Here is a 22,130-nt window from a genome sequence, read left to right as displayed (position 1 = left end):
TCTCTGCATGTCAAACAAGTTCCTGGGGACTTTTATATTCACCTGAGCAGATACATAGGATCTTAGTTTAACTTCTCTTCTGAAAAACACTCCTGACAATGCAGCATTTTCTTAGTGCTGCACTTTCAGCCTGGATTATGTGTTCAAAGTCTGAAGTGGGAGTGCTATCAATAAGCCAGGCCGAAGCCTGTTTTAGCTCCCCCATTGACTTGTTAAATTCATTACAATTTGATTTAATTATTGAAACATTGTCCATAAATTTAGACCCTCGCGACAGCAAAGAATTATGGAGAGAGCAACTACAATGGCACATTCTACCTACACTCTAATGGCAAAGATCTTATGGTAACGGAGTTTGATGTTGTGAATGAGAGTAAAAGGAGTGTCAGAACTCTGGGTGTTAAAGCTGCCCTGCACCAGAGCTTTCTGACTGGACCAAAGAATAGCCAATTTCAAGTAACTGCGAGAGCACACAATTCCAGGTAAAATATGTGTTGAGTGTGTTGCAGAAACTTCAATGCATTTGCAGTTTTTGTTTAAATATGTGAAACTGTAAGATGTGCCAGTGTTTAAAGAGTTTCTCATCGACTGACACTAACACCAGTGATTAAAAATGTAGCACCTAATGTTTAGGAAATATGAGAGATGTGTCCTAAGGAAAATTTCCAATGCAAATCTTGAACCTATATCCTTGTCAAAACCTGTTAAGTAATTTTCCAGCTGCGTCTTGCCTAGTAATACAGTATGCCAACTTTGACAAACTTAATTGATTAACATTTGAAAGAAATTGACATAGCTCAGAGCCAAGAATCAGAAATGAAGGGGACATTTTTTCTTTGCTTTAGAACCTGTAACTGCCAATGAAAAGCTTGTTAATTTATTATGACAGCATCATGAAAGATGTGGCCAATAATTTCTATACTCACAGCCCCTGGCTTGTAGGTTTCTGAAGTTCTTTTAAAATAGGCAAACAGGTGTTAAATGTCCTAGCTTTGTAACATTATTTATCTGACTAATGCAGTGTTGTCATCTGGCTTTAGATATTTGGTGGTTTCCAGTCTGCAGTTGGACGAGAAAGCTTTTGACATAGATCTGATGGGATTAAAGGAGTACCAAGAATGTTTGATCTTATCAATGGCTGGTACTGTCCAGCATAATATGAATAATGGGCAAACAATTCCACAATTCCTACATGTGGATGCAAACTTAAAACAGCAAAACAATACCAATGAAGGTAATTTCTCAGCAATTGTTTGAAATATTTATTAATTTGTTGAAGATTCTACCCTAACTACCTATTTAATGATTACAGCAATTCTACATAAAGTAACAATATACAAACCCCAAAAGATAGACTAACTTTCATGCGCCAGAATGTTGAATTAGTGATGGTTGTTATTTTAGTACTAGATATCCAATTCTCTTGTTCAAAGGTTTAAGAAACACAAGGCCTTTATTTTTGATCTGACTGTGAAATCCATTGCATTTCCACTGACTCTATATCTTCTGGACATCTATGAAGGTGGAATCAGACTGTGTAAAATCTTTGAATCCAGGTGAATTTGGAATTGAGATTCTAACCACACACAATATCCATCATTTACTTTACCACACAATATTGTCCACCTTCACCCCTAACTTGCGCTACAGCCTTATCCATGGCTTTGTCATCTCCAGACTCGATTTCTCGAGTATCTCTTGCTGCCTCCCATCTTCTATCATCCATAAACTCCAGCTTTTCTTTAAAACTCCACTGCCTTACATCTAATAATTGGTAAGCTTATATAATGTAGATGGATGGGAGAAATCCTCATTAGTTATAGGCATACATCTGTTGTGCTATTCCTTCACATACAAGGTAATTTTGACTCTGTGTTGGTGTAAATTGGGTGATATTAAAAAAAGCCTTTGAGCTGGCTTCCAATTTTTTTATACCCATTGATTCCATTATTGCACAGAATCTAAATTAACCCCCCACCCTGCCCGCCTGCCCCACCCAACTGGTTCTGTCGTAAACCAGAGCCATATATACTGCTGTAATTAACCACAAATTTCTAAGCATTACTTTGACTTGCATCATTTTGTTGTGATGAGTTTTCCTGTAAGATATGTTTTCAAAATTCGGTGAGATATGACTGTCAATATTGTCACTATTGGCTTGGTTACTACAGGGATGGATGTTTTCTGGTTACCAGGCATTATGTTGACCCATTAGTGTGCAGGGGGAGATGGTGGTGTAGTGGTAATGTCACTAGACTAGTGATCCAGAGGCCAGGCTATTGCTCTGGAGATATGGGTTCATATCTCACCAAATCAGCTGGTGGAATTTAAATTCAATCAATAATAACTCTAGAATGTAAGGCTAATATCAGTAACGATGACCATGACAACTATCATCATTTTTTGTAAAAACCTATCTGGTTCACTAATGTCCTTTATTGAAGGAAATCTGCCATCCTTACCTGCTCTAGCCTACATGTGACTCCAGACTCATAGCAATGTGGTTGACTCTTAACTTCCCTCTGAAATGGCCTAGCAAGCCAATTTCAAGGGCAATTAGGGATGGACAACAAATGCTGGCCTTGCCAGCAATGCCCACATCACATGAAAGAATAAAATAAAAGTGGCAGCATTCCCACCCTGAAAACTATAGATTGTGACCCCAGCGGAACTCCAGTCTGGAACTCCCCCTTCCTAACTAAGGGACCTACTATATTATCTGAATCAACATAGCAGCCTCCAAACCAATGCTTGGTTGCTTGGATGAAGAAGGAAGAACTCCCAATGTTAGAGAATGCCTGCCTTTGGCTCTATCTCCTCCTCCTCCATAACGTTGTTTGGCCATTCCGAAATGATCACATAGGAAACTCCACTGTAAACCTTAGGACTGTCTGGGGCGTGGATTGAACAATGCATTCTCTTATTCAGAGGTTGGATTGCTACGAAAACTAAGAGTTAATTCTTATAGAATTAACTAATGTATTGTTATGTTAAACTCTTATTACATTCTGATGCAGTGTGTAATATATGAATGAAGTATTAGTTTGACCTGCAAATGTCAGGATTGGGTCTTGTGGAAAAGCCTCTGCAACAACTGAAGCCACGTTGTTCAGAGTTTGGATTGTGTGTTTGGTTTGGGACTGGTTCAAACTTGAATAAGCATATTCACTGGCAGGGAGTTGGGTTAAGAGAGTGGAATTATCACCTTCAGAAGATCAGACAATGGGTCAAGTCTCTCAGGGAGATTGCCGAGTGTAATACAGGATTTTGAGTAGCACATGACCGTTAGAGTACCAAATAGTTGGAAATTACATCAACGTGATTGGGGACCCCTTGATGACGCTCTAGTCGACAAAGTCTATCACTGATAGTTTTCTCAGGTTTTTGCCTGATTGGTTGCCATAATTTCAATGGAAAACGGCCAACGCCAAAAGCCACAAATACTGGACACCACTGCGACATGCGAGGGCGATGTCATCACGTATGTAGTGGCATCATCAGGGTTGCAGATTCAGCGCCATTCAAGAGACAGTGGGGTGGGTGTTGGGAAAAAGGTATGAAAATAATCTGTTTTCCACATCTGTCACGCCGATGCTGCTGCAGATGGGGAAAGGAATGAGCACAAAACCCTGACAGTGCTTTACTGAGCTAAGTGGACTAAGGGTCATAAATACTGGATACGAAGCCATTCAGTACCAGATAGTGGCCAGACCGGCTAGAAACCGCACTGTCCTGTACAAAACTGAATGCCTGACCACCTTACTTTGGTAGATCAGTGTAAACCCCATTTCTATAGAGTATTTGGTGTTTCTGCCCACCTCCCCCCAGAGTTATGGCAACCAATCATAAGAACCTTTGAAGAAATTCACAGCATATGTTGGAATTAACACAATTTAGTGACACTTGATCAAAGCATCATTAACTCAATTGTTTTTTATCCTGGCCATTTTCAATCATGAGCAATCTCCTTGATTGGACTATCACAATTATTTCTGGTGGTACATTGACTCAGGGATACAAAAGCCAAGCTGCAGATGTTAGGATATTTAGGTAGCACCTGTGGAGAGAGAAACTGAACTAATATTTCAGGTTGATGAGATTTCATCAGAATTACATATTACAACAAAAAAAACATATTTATCTAGCTCCTTTAATATAATGAAATGTCCCAAGGTGCTGCACAGAAGCATTAGAAAACAAAATATGGCACTTGGCCATATAAAGAGATATTGAGTCAGATGACTGAAAGCTTGGTCAAAGAGGTATGTTTTAAGAAGTGTCTTAAAGAAGGAAAGTGAAATAGAGACAGAGAGGTGAAGGGAGGGAATTCTAGAGCTTGGGGCCCAGGCAACTGAAGATGAAGCCACCAATGGTGAAGCAGTTCTAATTTGGAATGCGCAAGTGGCCAGAATTAGAGGAGCATAGATAGCTTGGAGAGTTGTGGGGTTGGAGGAGATTACACAGAGTGAGGATAATTAAGGACAATTGGTTGCTTACAATTGTAGAACTTTCCTCACTTTTGTTTATTAGAATGAGTAGTCCTTGATCCAGATTTTCACTACCAAGGTGGGTAGCTTAAGTTGGGACATTTCCTGACTTGTCACACCTGCCTCGATTAAAAAGTACCCTGAATTAAGCAATTTACACTCTCTGTAGCGGTGGGGAGGGGGGTGGTTGGGATGATGTTGGTGTGGGGGCAGTGGTGGACAGCGTTGAACCCGCCCACCCCAGATGTAGAGCATAAGAGGCGGGCAACTACCAAGTCTGGTTTGTTGGAACACTCACCTCAGTTCTCTGGGACTTTGTTCCAGTTGTTTCAAAAGCTGTTAGGACCTCTAGCCCTCACACCCCCTCATCCATCTCCCCACCCCACCCCCAGTGGCTGTCATACCCTCAATGCCTCCTCCATAGCCTCTCACCCCGTTTCCACCATGGGCAGACCTCGGGAGCCATGTGGAGATTGAAAGGATAAGCTTCTAACAATCTAATACAGCTCTCGCTCACACTTGATGGTGGGAAATCTCCCATTATAGAACGCATTCAAAGCTTTTAAATTTCCTCAAGTGGTTAATCTCTTATAAAAACAAACTTCTATTCAGACCTCAGATGAAAGACATCCAATCCTTTAATAGCCTCTTTAACCTGTTGAACAAACTATGAATTCAGAAACCACTGCTAAGATGGTTGTAGCTTTTGAAACTTAGCCAAGCATCCATGATAAAATAATAACCCTTAGGGAAATGTCAACAAGGGACTTTAATCAAACTGCATGGCCAGATGCTGCTTTTCTTTCTAACATACAGCAGTCAACCTATCAATCAAAGAAAAGGGTTTTTTTTTACTCTTAGTGACAGCTGCAGCCTGTCATTTTTTTTATTTAAAGAGCAGGGGATTTTTAAGAAAGCTTCAGGGCATGATACTTAAGCAAACCTTAACCGCCCCCCAAGAGTGTTTAAGTCTACTCCATCAATTCATGCCTCCTACCCTGTAGGTCAAGGCCCTTACAACAGCCAAAATAGGGTCTGTTTGAACTCAGCACTGAGTTCAAATAGCCCTGCTGAGTTCGGGTTTCCCCTCCCCCACTCAGTGTGAATCACACCCTACACCCTTTCCTCTAATTCAAAAATAGGATGTCAGAAATGATGGTGGAACTTCTGCATCTGGAGCCTGCCTGCCATTTTTAAAGGACAGTTACGTGTTTCTGGCCCCTCATCTTGAATTTTGGAGGTTTAAAAATAAGCACATTCCAAGAAAGCATGGGGAAATATTTTGATTTTTACTGCAATGATCTTGCCGCATCCCAAATGTTTAAAGATATTTGTTTCCTCCTGGTTTGCTTTCTGCATTATTAAGATCTGTTTCTCTTGTTTCCACTTTTAATTGCAGGTAACCTGAATATTGAAATCGATGACATCCTTTACAGACTACACCTTCAAAATAACAACTCTTTTAGTGACAGCACTGCTCACGATTTAATTGTCACCTTGATCCAGAATGGCAGCCTGACAATCCCAGCAAGGACTGAGTTTAAAGGACACTTGGAGCTGGGCCAAGAATCGAGAGTGGGCCAGGCCTGTTGGCAAACAGATGATAAATCAATATGTTTCCAGCTTTTCCAGGTGACCAAAGCAAACCAGACCAAGGTCACTTGTAAAGTGGCTCACAACCTGGAAGAATTAATAACTACAGGTAGTTTTAAAGGCAACTGATAAACAATTACTTTTGTGCCTGTATTTCTTTAGTTTGGAACAAAACATAGCTCTCCATTTTCTGAGTGGCCTCCAGGAAGTCAGTCCAGGGAGCCAAGGCTCCGGAAAGGCTTTAAGGCTGTTACATTGTTATTATTCATAAAAAGCTAGGAACTAATTTTTTATATATCCTGTGGTGCCAAATTCACTGTCGCACTGCACTCATGTGCTGAGTAACAATGCATCAGTCTGCCAGCCACCTGCAGAGTAGCAACACGTACACTCAATGGAGCTCCAGTATTTTGAGTCTAAAGTGTGATCATTTCTAACCATGGGAACCAGAAGGCCAAACAGGCCCTCCTCGCCTATCTGGTCACAGCTGCAGCCAGAGGCTGTCCTGTGGTAGAGATCCCCCTCCACAATTGTGGCCTGGCTGTCGAGGCCATTTTTGTTTTATTTAAAACTTTTAAAATTGTAGTTCAAGATGGAGGTGCCCTCTCACTCTCTTACCTGAACTGCAGTGGTTGCCCTTTCCATTTTGAAAGGCCTCCCTAGGCCCTCCGGCTTCAAGAGCCCACCCATCATCCTTAATTGGACAGCAAGAGCACCCTCTAGCCATTAATTGGCCAATTTGAGGAAAATCACTGCCGGTTGACTGCGTCCCACACAGTGCGGGGTCCTATTGACCCCAACACTGGGGTCCCTGATCCAAAACCCAAAAGCTGCCCAAAAATAAATACATTTTGATATCATTTGATTTAACAATGAAGAATTTTAAGCTCAGTACAGGCCGGATCACCTCATCTTGGAAAAGATTAGTGGTGCTCCTCAAGCAATTGTAACCTATTGTGTCTCTCTATTGTGTCTCTCTAATGGAGAGACATGCTTTGTGGGTTATAGCTAATTACTTACTAACTTTACAATTACATGTCTTATGGGATACTTGCCTTTATTAGCCAAGGCATAGAATATAAGAGCAGGGAGGTTATGTTGGAACTGTATAAAATGCTGGTTAGGCCACAGCTAAAGAATTGCATGCAGTTCTGGAATCCGCATTATAGGAAGGATGTGATTGCATAGAGAGAGTGCAGAGTAGATTCACCAGTATGTTACCTGGGCTGGAGAGTTTTAGTTACGAGGAGAGATTGGATAGACGGGTTATTTTCCCTGGAGCAGAGCAGATTGAGGGGGTGCATGATTGAGGTGTATAAAATTATGAGGGGCATAGATAGGGTAGACAGGAAGGAACTTTTCTCCTTGGTGGAGGGATCAATAACCAGGGGCATAGATTTAAGGTAAGGGGCAGGAGGTCTAGGGGGGTTGTGAGGAAGAATTCTTTCATCCAGAGGGTGATGGGAATCTGGAACTCACTGCCTGAAAGGGTGGTAAAGGCAGAAACCCTCATAACATTTAAGAAGTATTTGGATGTGCACTTGCGATGCCAAGGCATACAAGGCTATGGGCTTAATGCAGAAAAATGGGATTAGAATAGTTAGGTACTTGTTTGACTGGCACAGACTCGATGGGCCGAAGGGCCTTTCTCTGCGCTGTAGATCTCTATGACTGTATGTAGAAATTCATAAAATGGCATCAGCTTACAGATTCCAAGAGAAAAAACATTGTTCCACACCTGAAGCTAGACCATACATCAATAAGACTGAAATTTCTATCTCCCCATTGGAATGCACAGATTTAAAACTGAGAACAAAACATAAAGGAAACAATTTCTTGTGTATTCATGTTGCGTACTTTAATTTATTTAACCAACTTGATTTCTACTTTCCCTTTTTCTCCCTCCTTGCTGAAGTTTGAAACTCTTGCTTGGGTAAAGTTGCAAGGAAACCTGTAGCCCTGCTATACCTTGCTAAACTAGTCATTCTTCATGTGAGCTGGTATTCCCTGAAGGCCTGGTGGATGATGGCATTGCCCGACGTAACAGTGAATACACAGATTCAGAAGGTCTCTGTTCTATTCCCAGTCTCTGAGAAGTCAACCTGGGCAGCAGTAGTGCCCAACAATTGGTCTCAATGTCCCTAGGCTGGGAGAGAGTTCCTCCTCCTAATGCCACCTCAGCTATAAAGTGATTATGTGTGAACATAATATGAAAACAGGGTCCAGTTTGGCTGTGACACCCCTTTTGTTAAATATATGTCTTCATTTGAATCCTGAATATACATATTAGAGATGATCGTTTTTTTAAATATTGTATGTCAAATCTGGTTGCTATTTTTAAGCATCTGATGAATTCCATGTTCTGATGATTAGGTTTACCTGCTGATGGGAGATTTTCTCTGAATTATGTTCACATGAATAAGAATCGTGCGGTTATGATTGAAATGCAAAGTGGCAGTAAACGCATACAGGCTTCTGTCGAGATGGAGAGAACATTTACTGGTACCCCTATATACCAGCTAACCATCCATCTGCTGCACAGTGTGGAGGAACTGGAAAAATTTGGTCTTCCATTCTCATCCACTGGAAGCTATCATTATCAGGTGAGCATGAGCATGTGAGTGTTCAGTCTCAATGTTTGTTCTTCCAACTCTTGTGTAGTTCATTTATTAAGTATAAAGCTTGACTTCTCCAATGCTTTCCAATCTGACCTCCCCATGTCATCTCTTGAGCAGCTTTAATAATCAAAATACTTCAGCCCATGTCCTCATCTCCATAAAACCCACATTCACATCATCACCATCCTCTTTGACAGAGGTTCCAAACTGTAGGTCGTGACCCCCAATGGGGTCACAGGCTCTAAGGCAGCAATGAGGCTGTGGAGACACTTTTGACAGTTCTAGGATCCGTGGTGAAGCCCCTTTAAATGGGTGCTTTTTTTTCTGGTGGATGCGGCCTAATGAAATGAGTTGTGAGGCCAACCACTGCCAGCAACAGAGCCTGCAAAGTGGTAGGACCTGAGATTTTTTTTGTTCCTGTAGCGCACTACCCTATGCCCATGCCACCCCCAAACCCCCACACACCCTCTACCCAATCAGCATCTTTCTTCCCCCCCTCCCCCTTCCCACCCCCCACCACCACCTCCAAATTTCATTCTGGTGTCGCACCATGTGTGAAGCATTGAAACAGGGTCACAGCAGGAAAAAGTTCAGGAAACACTGCCCTTTGTGTTCCATTGACTCTTTATGTACCAGTCAATTTCTCATCCTTGTTTACAAATCACCTCATGCCCTTGCCTTTTCCAACTTTGTGATCTCCTCTTGTCTAACATTCCTACACACACCTTCAGCTCCTCTAACTCCTTAGATCTCCTCACCCCTCAACCACAGCATCGGCAGTAGTTCATTCAGTCACCATGCTGCGGTGATTTGGGACTGTCCATCACGTTTGCCTAGCGATCATGTCCACCATTTCCTTATATCATCATGTCCTTATCGTAAAGTATCCTGAGACATCTTCCACACAAGAGGAACACTAGACAAGTACTTCACTAAAATATGCTCAGATAATTATTCATCTCTTATTTTGATGGAATATAGCAAATGGTCAAAATTATTAACACTAAGCACTATTGATTGCATCCCTTCATAATTACATCTCACAAATATGATCCCAGAAGTCTACGATACCCCTATGTTACTAAGAGCACAAACTATGGGTGGAACGTAATGAAGCTCACTGGAGCAGGCAAAATGACAGATTGGCCCGGAGAATCGTGTCGGAGGGCTCCTATCTGACTCCTGACACAGGAGGTGTGTGTGCAGGAGTAGGGCAACTTGGGAAAGTCACCCGCCAGCAGTTGGAAGACAACTTATAGCAAATTTGCATGAATCGCACCAGGATTTAATGGTGGTTCCTGAATTTACCGCAATTCGCCAGGGTGTCCCCTGCCTCCCGAAATCCGCCCAGAGAAACGTGGCAGATTTCAAATATCTTTCCTGACTCGCCGTGAGAGTTTTTTTTATTCATTCACGGGATGTGGGCATCGCTGGCTAGGCCAGCATTTATTGCCCATCCCTAATTGCCCTTGAGGGGGTGGCGGTGAGCTGCCTTCTTGAACAGCTGTAGTCTGTGTGGTGTAGGTACACCCACAGTGCTGTTAGGGAAGGAGTGCCAGGATTTTGACCCAGCGACAGTGAAGGATTTCCAAGTCAGAATGGTGAGTGATTTGGAGGGAAACTTCCAGGTGGTGGTGTCCCCATGTGTCTGCTGCCCTTGTCCTTCTAGGTGGTAGTGGTCGTGGGTTTGGAAGGTGCTGTCTACGGAGCCTTGGTAGGTTTGACCTCCAGGACCTTGATTTCCAGGGCAGAGGTATGATATGCGCAAACTTCATTTGAGAAGAGAGAGGCAAAGTTTCGTACAGGAGACTTACGTTGAGTAGTTAAGGAGCAGAACCTTAAAAATGGCAGCGCACATCTGAGGAGCTGACGGGGACCATACATCAAAGTCTGACTGTAAGTGAGAGAGATATCAAAATGGGAATTATCCACCCAGTCCTGCTGCCTTCATAAGCTCTGAAATGGATGTACAATGAGGCAGAGCACCAGGCTCCACAATCACCAATGCAGGTCCCACAGAAGCAGCAGCAATAGGAGGCAGTAGGGGAGAGGCAGACTGAGGCTCCTGATGCATCCTAGAGCCTACTAGACCAGGAAAACTTACCTGCAGATGTCAGAAAAGCAGTGGCAAGGGAGACTCTGCCTTTCCTGGAGACTGTCACCGACTTCTGTGGCCCAAAGCAGGATGACCTGCTTCCAAGGCGACGCCAGTGGCGCTTAATTTCTATGTCTCGAGATCTTTCTAGGGTTCAGCTGGTGATGTGTGGGATCTCCCCAGCAGCCTCTCCCCGCTACATTAAAGGACCAACGCACCGTTGGGGTTTGCGGCATTGGCTGGTTTTCTGCATGTGCAGGGTGTCATTGACTGCACAGCAGTCAGAGTGGTCATCAGATCAGCCAGCAGCATTCATAAATAGGAAGGGCTTTTATTCACTCAACATGCAGATAGTCAGTGACCACAGGAAGTGTGTTCTGCAGCCATTGGAGTGTGTGTTCTGCAGCCATTGGAGTGCCTTGAGAGGAACCCTCAAGTGTGTCAGGCTGCAGCTCCTCGGGCCTCTCAGTGGGTGATGGCACCTGCTCCCCATAGATGGCAGTGCACCTGGAGGGGTGTCCAGGGGCAATGTCCACCTCTTGCTGGCCCACTGCCCTGATGAAGTCATGGAGCCAGCAATAGTCAGCAGACTAGCGCTAACATCCATACCCATTGAGTGGTCTCCTGGATCTGCCTCTCCGTGATGATCACCAACCTCTCTTTGGAAGAAGCAATGTGTTCTCCTACCTGAGATATTGCAGAGGTTGTGCCTGGAAGGACTCCTCTGTCGTCTGTGCATGTCTGCTCAAAGCCTCAGGCAGCTCTGCCAGATTCTCCCCTGTTTCCCTCTGCAAATCTGGCAGCTTGAGTGTGGCCTTCATTAGCCTGGGGTGCAGCAATGGCCTGACCTCCAATAGCCCTGTGATTGTCAAGGCCCTCAGCTGTCACAGCCTCCATCACCTGCTTTCCTGTGAGGCATTCCCCAGGGTGTGACCCCGAGCCAAATCGTGAACGTCTACCCATTGAAGTGATTCGTATCTGTGCTTTTGCTTGAAGTGGAGGAAAGATGGGATGTTGCACCCTCTGAGATGTTGACACACTCATACCTCCGAGGAGGCTAGGGAAGCCTTGCCAGTGAGTTCATTTTCACACCTCTGCTGCAGTCACACCTGCAAAGGAAAAACGCATCATTAACTCTTTCAATATTCAATACTCTACTCCCATCCGTGGGTGCAGCTCTTCCTTTGCGGCTAGAGTTCATGGAAAAGTTCAACTCTTCCTCCCTCTCCATCCCCATCATTCCAATCTTAACATCGGAGATGAAACATCCCCCCTGCTCTCCAGGTAACTCGCGTGCCTCCATCTGTTCAGGGATCAAATGTCCAGGACTCCTCCGCCAGTCTTTGCCTTTTTCCTGTTGTTCTGGGCTCTTTTCTCCTGAAACACAGGTGGTAGGTTAGGCTGCAGATTATGGGAAGGATTGCTTCCTGGTGCCATCAAGGCTAGCTGTATTGATACATCCCTCCCAAGCTTATGCTCTCTTGGGAGTTGGATGATGTGGGGAGCAAGATGCATCCACTACTCCTAAGGCAGTTAGTGAGGGGGCACAGTATATGCACCACCACCCATCCAATCCCTTACAAATTGAGTGACCCCTCTGTCCCTGCCCACCTTTCATCCACCGTTTGCTTGTCATTCACTCAGACTCATCCTCACAGTTCAGAGTTCGTCATTCATCCTCTTTCTACACTGGACCCAATCTTGTTGCTGAACCTCAAGGCTGCTCACCTCAAGGCTGCTCACCTCTGCCGCGACCTCTGCCCAGGCCTTGTGGTTAGTCAGGAGGGTGTTTGGCATTCTATTGGCCAGGGACAATACATCTTGCTGTTCAGGGACCATCTGGACAAGGTCCCGCAGTGAGACTTTGTTAAACCATGGGACTATCCTCTGACTGACCTACAAAATCCCTTCAGCTTTTTGGTGTTCTGGTTCTGGCTGGACCTTTAACTGTCCCTCTGTGGATACAGAATGGAGATTCTACCTCTGGGCGTGTCCCTTTCAACAATGGTATCCCTCTGCAAATGAATTCTGGAGTCTTTAGTTTTTTAGCTGCTCCTCTACCAGACTCTGCAGTGTTCAGGGAGACACTCCAGGAGGAGTTCTGTCGAAGGGTCATGAGGACTCGAAACGTCAACTCTTTTCTTCTCCGCCGATGCTGCCAGACCTGCTGAGTTTTTCCAGGTAATGCTGTCTGAATAGCTAGAAGTGAGGTAAATGAAGGTTAGTTGCTATAGGAGAAGTGTAATAGTGCTATTAAATAAAAAATAAATCAGTTAGTAAGTATGTGGAAATCCATTGCTTCATAATGGGGCCTTTCGTTTTTGAAGCTCTTCACCCATTGGAAAACTCCCACAAAGAACTTGTAAACAAATAACCCTGCCAATGGGTAACTTTTTTTAAAAAAAAGTGTAGCATTATCACTTCTTATTTATGTTTCATTCTATGTTGCTGATTTGTATATATTGTTACAGACAGGAGAGAGACAGGCAATCTGTACTTATTTTTCTCTCCACCTGTCCCTAAGCAGAAGGTGTTTTAAATTATCTTTAAAGTATGGGGTGGTGTGTTTTCCCAAACCCTCAGTTTGTGTGATCCAAATTACTAATAACCCACAGCAAACCCGTGTTATGATTAACTCAGAAGGTTAGCTTATTCCACATTTATTCAAAACCCGGGGGAGGAGTGTTCGCAACTTCCTACTTCACTACACAAATACACACACGCACACAGTAAAGGGGAGATAGAAAAAGTGTTTTACAACTCTGCATATTAACAGTACAAAAACCACAGAAATGGATATTAGTTCATGTGATTTCCAGAGCCAGAGTCCAATGAGGAATTCTTTCACGTAGGATTTCGATTCAGCTAGCTGAAGACTGGAGTTGTAGAGTTTGCTTTATAGTTGGTGCTGATACCAAAAGATGAAGTAGGTACACAGAGACTGGGTCAGTCCTGCAGGCAATAGTAGGAAATCTTCCAACAGAGTCTGGCTTCATGATCAGGCATCAGACTGCTTGTAATGCTAAAGATGTAATGGCCAAAAAGGCTAGAGGCTCGGGTCGTGTGACATGTCGCATTAATGGTTAATTGCAGCTTAACAATCAGTTTCTGTGCTTCTGGCCAGATTTCCATTGCTCCTCTTTGGGAGAGAGATGAAGTGGTTGTTAGCATCTCTTCCAGTAGAATGAGTTCGATCTCTCTCCTTCACGATAATTCCAGTTGGGAGAGTCAGCTCGCCTGCCTTTCCTCTGCTTTCATTGATTATGGTTGGCAGAGGGGGTGGGGTTGCTTTGTTAGTAAGAAATGAAATTAAATCGATAGCAAGAAACAACGTAGGATCAGAAGATGTAGAATCTGTGTGGGTAGAGTTGAGGAATCGCAAAGGCGAAAAAACCATAATGGGAGCTATGTACAGGCCTCCGAACAGTAGTCAGGATGTGGGGCACAAGATACACCAGGAGATAGAAAAGGCATGTAAGAAAGGCAAGGTTACAGTGATCATGGGGGATTTCAATACGCAGGTAGACTGGGAAAACCTGGTTGGTAGTGGATCCCAAGAAAAGGAATTTGTAGAATGTCCACGAGATGGCTTTTTGGAGTAGCTTGTGGTGGAGCCCGCTAGGGAACAGGCAATTCTAGATTTAGTGATGTGTAATGAGGCAGATTTGATAAGGGAGCTTAAGGTGAAGGAATCCTTAGGAGAAAGTGACCATAATATAATAGAACTTACCCTGCAATTTGAGAGGAAAAAGCTGGAATCAGATGTAACGGAATCACAGTTGAATAAAGGCAACTACAGAGGCATGAGGGAGGAGCTGGCCAGAATTGACTGGGAGATGAGCCTAGCAGGAAAGACAGTGGAACAGCAATGGCAGGAGTTTCTGGGAGTAATTTGGGAGACACAGCAAAAATTGAAACCTAGGAAGAATAAGCATACTAAAGGGAGGACGAGGCAACCAAGGCTGACAAGGGAAGTCAGGGACAGTATAAAAGCTAAAGAGAAAGCATACAATGCGGCAAAGAGCAGTGGGAAACCAGGGGATTGGGAAGCCTATAAAGACCAACAGAGGACAACTAAAAAAGAAATAAGTAGGGAGAAGATTAAATATGAGGGTAAACTAGCCAGTAATATAAAAGAAGATTGCAAGAGATTTTTTAGATATATAAAGGGTAAGAGAGAGGCAAAAGTGGACATTGGGCCGCTGGAACATGACACTGGAGAAGTAGTAGTGGGGAACAAAGAAATGGCGGAGGAACTAAATAAGTACTTTGCGTCAGTCTTCATGGTGGAAGACACGAGTAACATCCCCAAAGTTCAAAAGAGTCGGGGGGCAGAGGTGAGTATGGTGGCCATTACCAAGGAGAAGGTGCTAGGAAAACTGAAAGGTCTGAAGATGGATAAATTACCTGGACCAGATGGATTACACCCCAGAGTTCTGAAGGAGATAGCTGAAGAGATAGTGGAGGCGTTAGTGGTGATCTTTTAGGAATCACTGGAGTCAGGGAGGGTCCCAGAGGACTGGAAAATCACTAATGTAACCCCCCTGTTTAAGAAGAGAGTGAGGTAAAAGGAAATTGCAGGCCAATTAGCCTGACCTCGGTCGTTGGTAAGATTTTAGAGTCCATTATTAAGGATGAGATTTCAGAATACTTGGAAGTGCATGGTAAAATAGGGCAAAGTCAGCATGGTTTCATCAAGGGGAGGTAATGCCTGACAAATCTGTTAGAATTCTTTGAGGAGGTAACGAGTAGGTTAAACAATGGAGAGCCAATGGATGTTATCTACTTGGACTCCCAGAAGGCCTTTGAAAAGGTGCCGCACAGGAGGCTGCTCAGTACTATAAGAGCCCATGGTGTTAGAGGCAAGGTACTAGCGTGGATAGAAGATTGGCTGTCTGGCAGGAGGCAGAGAGTGGGGATAAGGGGGTCCTTCTCAGGATGGCGGAGTTCCGCAGGGGTCAGTAGGACCACAGCTTTTCACTTTATACATTCATGATCTAGATGAAAGAACTGAGGGCATCCTGGCTAAGTTTGCAGATGATACAAAGATAGGTGGAGGGAACAGTTACTATTGAGGAGGCGGGGAGCTGTAGATGGATTTGGACATGTTAGGAGAATGGGCAAAGAAGTGGCAGATGGAATACAACGTGGGGAAGTGTGAGGTCATGCACTTTGGTAGGAAGAATAGAGGCATAGACTATTTTCTAAATGGGGAGAGAATTCAGAAATCTGGACTGCAAAGGGAGTCCGAGTCCAGGATTCTTTTAAGGTTAACTTGCAGGTTGAGTCGGTAGTTAGGAAGGCAAATGCAATGTCGGCATTTATTTCGAGAGGACTAGAATATGAAAGCAGGGATGTGCTGCTGAGGTTTTATAAGGCTCTGGTCAGACCACATGTAGAATATTGTGAGCAATTTTGGGCTCCATATCTCAGGAAGGATGTGCTGTCCCTGGAAAGGGTCCAGAGGAGGTTCACGAGAATGATCCCAGGAATGAAAGGCTTAACAAATGAGGAACGTTTGAGGACTCTGGGTCTATATTCGATGAAGTTTAGAAGGATGAGGGAGGATCTGATTGAAACTTACGGAATACTGAAAGGCCTGGATAGAGTGGGTGTGGGGAAGATGTTTCCATTAGTAGGAGAGACTTGGACCTGAAGGCACAGCCTCAGAGTAAAGTGAAGACCTTTTAGAACAGAGATGAGGAGAAACTTCTTTAGCCAGAGAGTGGTGAATCTATGGAATTCATTGCTACAGAAGGCTGTGGAGACCAGGTCATTGAGTGTACTTAACACCGAGATAGATAAGTTCTTGATTGGTAAGGGGATCAAAGGTTACAGGGAGAAAGCGGGAGAGTGGGGTTGAGAAACTTATCAGCCATGATTGAATGGCAGAGCAGACTCGATGGGCTGAATGGTCTAATTTCTGCTCCTATATCTTATGGTCTTATAAGAGGTCTGTACAATGAGGTGTGAGATTCCACAGGCTGAGTGAAGAATTCTTTTGTTCTAGTAACTCCTGGTGGTGGCTCCCAGAAGGGCCAATGCTGTAGCCATGTGACTTGTAGCAGCCATCCTTTTTGGTTCAGCAGAAAATCAATTTTAATAAATGGCACTCTTACTGCTTGGCATGTATTGGAAGGATTTGCAAGTTGATCCACAATTTGTTTACTGGGTTATGAACGCACCTTCCTTGTTATATATTGTACGCACCTACAAACCATAACCAGCTACCTGCAATATCTCAAGTTCCCAACACAATCATTATTTGAAAGGAGATTCAGATGTTGGGGAATAAGAATAGAATTTACAAGTCAGGTGCCTGCTTTGCTAAGAGTCTCCATTCCACAGATGACAAATCAACCTCACTTTTTACAATTTATATCAATGACTTAGATGTGGGGAGTGAAAGCACGTTAGGTAAGTTTGCAGATGACACAAAGGTAGGTAGGAAAGTATGTTGTGAAGAAGACATAAGGAGTTCTCAGACAGATATAGATAGGTTGAGTGAGTGGGCAAAAACCTGGCAAATGGAGAATAATGTGGGAAAATATGAAGTTATTCACTTTGGCAGGAAAAATAAAAAAGCAGGGCCTTACTTAAATGGAGAACAACTGCAGAATTCCGAGGTGCAGAGGGATCTAGGTGTTCTAGTGCATGAATCACAAAAAGTTAGTATGCAGATACGGCCAGTAATTAAGAAGGCTAGTGGAATGCTATCCTTTGTTACGAGATGAATTGAACTTAAAAGTAAGAATGTCATGCTTCAGTTATACAAGGCACTGGCGAGACCACATCTTGAATACTGTGGGCAGTTTTGTTCTCCTTACTTAAGGAAGGATGTAAATACATTGGAGGTGGATCAAAGGAGGTTTACTAGATTGATACCTGAAATAAGCAGGTTGACTTATGAGGATAGGTTGGACAGGCTGGGCTTGTTTCCACTGGAGTTTAGAAGAGGGAGGGGTGACTTGATTGAAGTGTATAAAATCCTGAATGGTTTTCACAATGTGGACTTGGAAAGGATGTTTCCTGTTGTGGGTGAGTCCAGAACTGGGGGACACTGTTTTAAAATTAGGGGTTGCCCTTTTATATGGAGATGAGGAGAATTTTTTTCTCTCTGAGGGCTGTGCGACTTTGGAACTCTCTGCCTCAGAAGGCGGCGGAGATGGGGATCATTGAGTATTTTTAAGGCAGAGGTTCCTGTTAGGCAAGGGAATGAAAGGTTATCTGGGGTAGATAGGAATGTGTAATTTGAAACACCAGTAAGATCATGGCTGATCTGTTTAATGCCAAAGCAGGCTCAAAGGGCCAAATGGCCTCTTATTTTGTATGTTCATATGCCATCTATCGTAAGGATATTGATCCTTTCCATTGTTCCATTTCCGTAATTCCATCATTCAAGGAATATGTTATAGAAACTTTATTTCTTAGCATATAAATATCTGTCTCATCCCCTGGGCAGAATCTCAGGAACGGATACACTGCTAATGTAAGTGTGAAATTGGAGAAGCAGCACCTCCGCACAGCAATCGAACAGAAGAGCACTGCAAGAACAGGAGAGGTTTTTCTGTTTTTTAACCATGACATAGAGGCATTGTCCAAAAGGATACCAGCTACAATTCAGGTAGGACTGTGAATGGCACACAGTGCTCACTGGTTTCTTAAGTACTAGACTTCCTCAGACCTTTTACCTTAAGTGTCACCAATATACATTCAGGCCAGTGGGTGCAATTAAGTGTTAAATGTTAATGAAGCAAATTGGTCTTGATTCCTAAACCTTCCTTCTAAAAGCAGACAGCTGTTGCTTTTTCTTTCTCTGTTCTCAGCTTATAAATTATCCTTTTTGTCCCTTCCCATCTGAACTGGTTATTATAGAACTGTGAAGTAAGAAGGGATTCATGCCAAAATTATGGAATAATTGGCAGCAATGCAGGGTTCCCACCGTGGCTGTTTGTCTTATCTAGCCCATTGTGCCCCATTGTGCATATATTTTGGAATTTAATGGGATATTTTAATTGACATTTTTAGTAATAATGCCTTGAGCCTTGCTCAAGTAATGTGTATGTTATCTTTAACCATTTCTGTCTCTAATGTTTACAGGTATACAAAGAAAATAGGCATCAGGAAGAGCAAATTTCTACATTGCAATTGGTGTGTGCACAACTAAAAGCTAGTTGTATGCGGTAGTGTCTTACAGTTCACTCAGGGTGCCTGAGTTCCTGTGGCAACTTGCATGTTGTAGTCTGGAGCTGCAGATAGTGATGGTAGAGGCTCCAGCTTTCTTTCCATCACATGGCTGACCAGGAATCTCTCCTGCTGTTACCTCCTGCCATTGGTGTGTGTCGGAGGAATTTGCAGGCTGATACTCAGCCAGGTTATGAACACATCTTCCCTGACCATCAAATCCTGGGGTGGGACTCAAACCTGGAGTTTCTGACTCAGAGGCAGGGATGCTACTCACTGCGCCACAAGACCTTTGCAGTAGCAGCACATAGTACTAAATGTATTGTCAGCAGTGAAGGTTTGGGGCAGCGCATCTCCACATTTAAGTGGCCCACAGATTTTCAGGGCCCTTGTTAACGTGGGCAATCTTAGACTGTAAAGCAGAAGTTTTCAAACCATTGTGTGTGGGGTGGCTAAGGGAGGTGGATTTTCCCTGAAATATTGGCAAACAATTTTGGAGCTCCCCTAAGTAATCTGTATAACCTCTGAAAGATGCTGTCAGCTACCCAAATGGCAGATATGTTTCTAAAAGTGTGGACCAACGGATATAAAAAAAAACAAAATTGCAGGGCTACAGGGAAAAAGGTGAGAGAGTGGGACTCAGTGCATTGCTCTTGCAGAGAGCCAGCATGGGGAAGATGAGCTGAATGGCCTCCTTTTGTGTTGTAACTATTTTATGATTCTATGAAAAGACAGAAATTTCCTGGTGGGTGTCCTCAGGGTTCAGATATTGTAGTTGGAAAACCCATGCTGCAGACTATGACCTTAATAAAACAATTGGGCAAAGAGAGTGTTTTTGATTACCTATTAAGAAATTGGTCTGTCTTTCCTGCTGTTGTTAAGCTGTTTGTTTATTCTTCTCTGTGTGTCTTTATAGGTAAACTGCAGTGGAGAAGCTTCCCAAAAGCTGCTTCTGGGCCACTGTTCTGGAGCAGTTGCAGGCAAACCTTTTGAGGTACAGATTTCACGTACAAAGCAACATGACAGATATTGCACAGTTCTAGAGCTTAGGTACCGCAGACAAGGCCTTAGTTTTGAAGGTTGCTTGAATTTAGTACATAGGCAAGAGATAAGAGCAAGAATTGTTCATACTTCCAAATTATTGCAGTCTTTGGGTTTCCCAAGTGACGCACAAGTGATGATCTTTTACAAGAACAATGCAAGTAAGCATGTGGCCATGTTTCATCTAATAGTCGATGGACATAAAATTTTAACTGACGGTGAATGGTTAGTGAAGCCTGATTTTGGATTGTACTGGGTAGCTTCCTATTTGAAACCAGGTCGTAACTCCCCTGATAATTCTGTGGAAGTTAGAGGGCTGGTGAGACCAAAAGGTTGTGATATTGCAGGATCACTTAGAGCGTCGTCCAAAAATACATTTATTACAATGAACGTTACTACAAAATGCACAGATTCTTGTGGTGCTGAAATCAAATGGGAACACAAAATCAGGAGTGTGGCAAGTAAAAGAGAAAAGACATTTTCCTTCCAAGCAGCTGGAGAGGCAGAAGGTAATCTTTATACCGGTGGATTTGCACTGCAAAACGATGAGAATTATTTCAACACCAGTGGAAAGCTTCTTGCCTCCAAGAGCAAAGCCATATTAACCTGGACAATGAAGCAAAGAATGAGAAGATTGAAATCCCTGGCGATTCCTGGGAGTATACAAGCAGAGGGTTTGATGTACTTCAGAAGTAATTCCTTTGGAATGGCTGCAAATATTACATTTGATGTAAAGCCTGTTGAATTGAAACTGAAAGCGGTTTGGGGAAGAAGAAACCGACTGGATCTAGCCCTCCGACACACTATTCCTACTTGGAGAAAGGTGGGGATACCTGCCAGGAGCAAGTTGATTGCAACAGCTACATTTGGTAACACCATGGACATCAGCCTGGAAGCCATGGCAGGGTCGTGCAGAGTTGCTGCAAGTGGCCAACTTAGCAGGGGTATCTTCACCAAGTGGAACTTGGCGGTTGACAATCAATGCTCCTACTTTGAGGTAGAAGGAAACATGTGCCCAAGTGGGTGCATTTGTTTCAACACTTTAAATTCCCTTCATTGCTCTTTATTAATTCTGGTCCTACAACTCAAAGCTGTATGAGCCAGTTCATTAATAAGAACTAACAAGCTAAAGCTGAATCTGCTGCATTTGTATCCTGCAATTAAACATAAGATGTGCCAGTGACATTCCAGTTCTATTGTCCTCTGCTTTTATTCGCTCACAGAATGAAATCATTTCCTGGACAGTTGTTGGATATAATGATTCCAGATTTCAAATAATTAACAGTGTTCTCTCAACTTATGCAAAAATAGCATATTATTGATTTTTTTTTCTGATCCAGTCAATGTTATTGCTTGTAACATTGAAATTGGCTATACATAAACTGCAGTCAAATGCATTCTGTTTCCCTTAAAAGATGGATAATGTCAAACCTCTAAGAAACTCTGTAATTTCAATGTTCTTCAACAAACTGTTGACCTGCAGAGATTTTAAAACTCTGATCAGATTCTCCTGATATCTCTTGCTGATTTGCTTCTATACGTGTGTTCATCAAACTGGAATATTTGAAAGTTTGATGTTCATTTCATCACTACCTATCTGTTAAAGATGACTGGCAATCTTGGTTTGGGTTTCTGATGTGATCTTAACCTGATCCTCCCTGCTCTTTGCCCACTTATACAGAAACCAGATTTGAACAGTTGAAACTGCTGAGTTGCAGTATGAGTGGAAATTTCTCACCAGGTGCTGCATTTTCTGAGTCTGCTTTCCAACCAATCAGCACTCTCTTCTCAAACAGTTTAAATTGCTGTTTTCCCATTATATTGGTATTCTTGCCAAGTGTCCTGGTGAGTGCAAGATGAAAAGCTTTGACATGTTTCTTTTTCCAGAAATAGTCAAGATCTGTACTACCAAATGACTATTTCTGATTTGTAGAAAGCTGCTTTTAAATGCTATCACAGCTTGCCCTGATGCCAAGTTTTTTAGCTTTGTACTAAAGTCACCCTGGAAACTGTAGTCTCACAATATATAACATCTGCTCAATAAATAAACTGGTATACGTGTTGGATGAGTAGTTTCTTTTCCTGTGCTTTGTGGAATCGCTTTCCAACACT

At 43.1% G+C, this 22,130-nt stretch overlaps 1 protein-coding gene across 1 annotated transcript in view; it reads left to right on the top strand.

Moving 5' to 3' along the window:
• LOC121287955 overlaps positions 1-22,130 on the top strand; it is a 387,185-nt gene that overhangs the window by 236,668 nt on the left and 128,387 nt on the right. The window contains exons 37-42 of the mRNA XM_041206118.1: positions 265-482; positions 1,041-1,234; positions 5,887-6,189; positions 8,454-8,683; positions 18,256-18,417; positions 19,894-19,971. Of these exons, the coding sequence (XP_041062052.1) occupies positions 265-482; positions 1,041-1,234; positions 5,887-6,189; positions 8,454-8,683; positions 18,256-18,417; positions 19,894-19,971 (1,185 nt within the window). The remainder of the gene's footprint in view (positions 1-264; positions 483-1,040; positions 1,235-5,886; positions 6,190-8,453; positions 8,684-18,255; positions 18,418-19,893; positions 19,972-22,130) is intronic.

Source organism: Carcharodon carcharias, chromosome 15 (genome assembly GCF_017639515.1).
Source record: "Carcharodon carcharias isolate sCarCar2 chromosome 15, sCarCar2.pri, whole genome shotgun sequence".
Classification (NCBI taxonomy): domain Eukaryota; kingdom Metazoa; phylum Chordata; class Chondrichthyes; order Lamniformes; family Lamnidae; genus Carcharodon; species Carcharodon carcharias.
Note: the sequence above shows the minus strand (reverse complement) of the source record. Positions and strands in the feature narration are given on the sequence as shown.